Here is a 4,579-nt window from a genome sequence, read left to right on the forward strand (position 1 = left end):
TCTCCACCACTTTATGTATCCAAATCAAGCTTTTAACAAAGTGATTCATCCTGGTTTGATTGGAACGACGAAGAAGCTGTGCTATTCCCAAACTGGGAAACTGGAATCACCTGATTTGAAAGTGGGATAACTTCTTCATCCCAACTCCTATGAGATTTATTAAACTTCCTGGTGATTTTCCACCACTTTATGTATCCAAATCAAGCTTCTTACACAGAGATTCATCCTGGTTTGATTGGAACGACGAAGAAGCTGTGTTATTCCCAAACTAGGAAACTGGAATCACCTGATTTGAAAGTGGGATAACTTCTTCATGCCAACTCCTATGAGATTTATTCTTCTACAACCAAACAAGCAAAATATGTCTTAAAACAAAACAAGCATACTCCGATCCATAAATATGTCTTTGAGAATACTCGATCGAGTACATTTAAACATACAGAATCTTATCATTTGGCCAAGCCACTGTGCTGCCCACAGCATCTGATATGTCTTCCAGAAAAGAGTTTGGTCTCCATAGAGATGCATCTTCAATCAAGGCCACTTCAACCCAGACCCGACTTGCATTGGGACCTAACGGGACGTGATGGACTAAACACAATGGATCAGTACTACTTACTCTGCCTTCTGCGACTTTCCGTCCTGAGTTGTTGTGGTCCAACAAGATGCACTTCTTTTTACCACCTGAACGGGTGGAACTAGTGCTGCCACTTGGACTCTACAAGCACAACAAATACATCACACCAACTACATCTAAATAAGTTTGTAAAAGAGAGAAGTTTGTAAATTTACCAATGAAGGCCTTCTGACACTAGCTTCCCCTTCATCTTCAGGAACTTTAATTACTGATACATTATGGAGCGGCCATGCGATCTTTTCATTAACAGCATCACTCATTGTTGTCATGTCACTTGTTGGCCTCCATAGAAAAGCTTTCCCATTAATCACCTTAGCAACTCTCATAACTACAGCATTCGGACCCAAAGGAACATTGTTCACCATCTCATATGGGTCAGTCGAACCCATAAAACCTTCAGCGATTACCTCGACGCCCTTAACCCAATCGTAGATCTTGCACCTTTCAAGATCATCTACGGTAGTATTCTATATTGACAATGCATATGGTTAGTATCATGTTGAATTTTATAATACAAACGTAAGTATACGTGCTAATGGAATGACCTTTGATCTTAACACATCCGAGGAAACTGGATGGTTGTTCGATGCACTATCTAGTATCAGTTTATCAATTGGCCATGGAATTTTGCATCCCGCTGCTTCCTGAAGATTACGCACATCCGTAGTTGGCCTCCAAACAGATGCCTTCGGGTTTGATACCGACTTTACAACAACCGCCGCGGCGTTAGGACCAATCGGAATACGACCAATCTTGTATGTACCTTCAGCAGAGCAGAATTCTCCTTCAGCGACAACAACATCTTTTGACTCACACCAATCAAGTAGTTGAACTCTAGTTCCTTCTTTGTATACATAACTAGCCTCAGATGGAGAAACACAATCATCATTGTTTTTCTGTAAAAACATAAAATGAATCATTGATTTTATATCAATCAAGGAAATTCTACATTATATAACCAGTTAAAACTAAAGAAAATTCACCTTATTTCCAGCTAAGTCACGGACCAGAATCTTCAAGTCTTTAATCTCGCTTTCCAAGTCGGCAAGTTTGGAGTCTCTAGCTGACAAGAATGCTAGTTTCGTAGCAGTAATCCCTCTTCCCAACCCTCTGACTCGTCCAGGTTTGTCTACTCCCAACACTTGACTAACAGCATCTTCTTTTATATTAACACTGGATGTGGAGTCCATTTGACTATCAAGTGAAATTATTTTTTCCTGAGACAAACACAATATAAGTTATGGTCCTTTTCAATACCAAAAGAGTAACTTAATTAATCAGACAATGAAACCTTACAATGGTTTCAGCAAACTCAGGTCTAACAGGTCTACCATCAGAGTGAGTGTGTCCTGCTATCCAGACCTTGCTCCGGCTAATCTTCTTAGGGTCTTCACTCTTTTTTTTCTACAAGAGTGATATATTGTTTTACTTATCAGTTTGTTCTATCTTCAGATATAATATAATTACATACTGTTACTTACCATTTCACAAGCTAGACGATTCATTCCTCTACGACTAGTGGTGTGAGGAATCTGAGCTCTCCTTAGTGCTCTGTACTTTTCACTCTTTGCCTACAATATTATTAAATCAAATTTGATCAATCAAATCTCCGAAGTAAACACTTAAAAACCAAATGCTCTGTATATTTCACCTTGAACACAGACGAAGTCCTACTCTTAACCCAAGCGCTCCAAACCTGAACAGATCGAATGTTGCTTGGTTTCAGTGCTGCTCTCTCTGTGGAGCTTTTTGCATTTCGCAGTTGTGATACAAGCCTTGACTTTCCAGATCTCCACAAACAGCCCATCTGTTTGAAGACTGAATCTTTTTGCCACTCTTCTTTCAAATCAAACCTCGCCTGCAGTAATGTATGCAAATGCCACACATTATAATCCTTACAAAGACATTATACAATAGACTTAAGGGCATATATATACCTGAATTTCCTCCCATAATGTGTCCTTTGTCTGCTTATCAAGATTCCTCCAATCATCAAGAAGTACAGTCACATGTTCGCGTACAAGGGGTCCAAGGAACGATGAAAGTGTCACTGATCCAGGACCTACATGTTCGCCAAGCTCAGTGAATGACACAGAAACCTTCTCTTGATGATCCTTGGCCACTTTACGCATCTTTGTGGGTCCTCTTTTCTTCTTTTGTTTTCCATCAGATGGCGATGCTTCTGCTCCTGAAATGCCATTCTCAGTTTCAATGTCAGCTTCTCTCGGCTGAGAAGGTTCTTGAGTAACTCCATTCTCAGGTTCCATGTCAGCTTCTCTCGACTGAGAAGGTTCTTGAGTAAATCCATTCTCAGGTTCCATGTCAGCTTCTCTCGGCTGAGAAGGTTCTTGAGTAACTCCATTTTCAGCTTCCATGTCAGCTTCTCTCGGCTGAGAAGGTTCTTCAGTAACTCCATTCTCAGACTGAGACTGTTCTTCAGCAATGACATTCTCAACTTCAATTTCCACATGTGGATCATCACCATCACCATCACCATCCGCCTCATTAACATCTTCAGAAACCTTTGTCGGGACTTCGTCAGCACTTTCTTGCCTTATCTCAATGTTTTCTTCTTCAATAGCAACTTCTTTTCCCTTATTTAACTTACGCATTTTCGTACTCTTTCTGGTTATCTCAATGAACTCTGTTTCTGCTTCCAGACCTTGGGAACGTCTGCTTCTTCTAACCATTCCTCCTCGTGTCTTCGGCCCCATGTTAATTTGTTCCTAAAAAAATCATTTTTGAGATCTATTGAGATAATAAGCAATCGATTAATTTTCATGATTGTAGATTGTAAAAATGGAAGACGATCGATACATATCTATTGAGATAATAAGCAATCGATTATTATCATGATGCATGCAAGTTAAAGAAGACAGAGATCAAAGAAGACAAACCTGAGATCGAAGAAGACAAAGAAGACAGAGATCGATGAAGACAAAGAAGACAGAGATCGATGATTCCGAAGGGGTCTCACGAAGAACACTTTGGGAGAGAAAATGCAGAGACGATATTCTTTTGTTTTAATGAAAAAGTACTAAATATTCTTTGCTTTGGTCAAAGATATATTTCCCACAAAATTTATCATTCGCGGGTTTTAATAAAAAAATAAGCGGTCGAGGATACCATAACGATTATTCTTTCTCAGTGCTATAATCTAAAGATCAAAATCCCAAAAACATGCGCGCTTGCAAATTTCATTTTGCCGCTCCAGATATAATAGCTTTTTACTTAAAGAAACGCTATTATATTTCTAGCCACAAACATACAATAGCACAAACTTCTTTTCCGCTATATTACATTGCTATTAAAACCCTTATTTCCTGTAGTGACTTTATGTATCCAAATCAAGCTTTTAACAAAGTGATTCATCCTGGTTTGATTGGAACGACGAAGAAGCTGTGCTATTCCCAAACTCGGAAACTGGAATCACCTGATTTGAAAGTGGGATAACTTCTTCATCCCAACTCCTATGAGATTTATTAAACTTCCTGGTGATTCTCCACCACTTTATGTATCCAAATCAAGCTTTTCACAAAGTGATTCATCCTGGTTTGATTGGAACGACGAAGAAGCTGTGCTATTCCCAAACTTGAAAACTGGAATCACCTGATTTGAAAGTGGGATAACTTCTTCATGCCAACTCCTATGAGATTTATTCAACTTCCTGGTGATTCTCCACCACTTTATGTATCCAAATCAAGCTTTTCACATAGTGATTTATCCGGGTTTGATTGGAGCGATGAAGAAGCTGTGTTATTCCCAAACTTGAAAACTGGAATCACCTGATTTGAAAGTGGGATAACTTCTTCTTGCCAACTCCTATGAGATTTATTAAACTTCCTGGTGATTCTCCACCACTTTATGTATCCAAATCAAGCTTCTTACAAAGTGATTTATCCTGGTTTGATTGGAACGACGAAGAAGCTGTGCTATTCCCAA

The 4,579-nt window shown here is 39.2% G+C and overlaps 1 protein-coding gene across 1 annotated transcript; it reads right to left on the minus strand.

The window, feature by feature from the left end:
* Window positions 1-353: 353 nt before the first annotated feature.
* LOC106363364 lies at window positions 354-3,961 on the minus strand. Its single transcript, XM_048772453.1, has 9 exons — window positions 3,535-3,961; window positions 2,575-3,363; window positions 2,289-2,495; window positions 2,119-2,208; window positions 1,934-2,041; window positions 1,621-1,854; window positions 1,183-1,533; window positions 793-1,104; window positions 354-718 (listed from the first exon to the last, which is right to left on the minus strand). The coding sequence occupies exons 2-9, from the start codon at window positions 3,349-3,351 to the stop codon at window positions 431-433; spliced, it is 2,367 nt and encodes a 788-aa protein (XP_048628410.1). The 5' UTR covers window positions 3,352-3,363; window positions 3,535-3,961; the 3' UTR covers window positions 354-430.
* Between the last annotated feature and the right edge of the window lie 618 nt (window positions 3,962-4,579).

This window comes from Brassica napus, unplaced genomic scaffold, assembly GCF_020379485.1.
Source record: "Brassica napus cultivar Da-Ae unplaced genomic scaffold, Da-Ae ScsIHWf_1642;HRSCAF=2263, whole genome shotgun sequence".
In the NCBI taxonomy this organism is placed as follows: Eukaryota; Viridiplantae; Streptophyta; class Magnoliopsida; order Brassicales; family Brassicaceae; genus Brassica; species Brassica napus.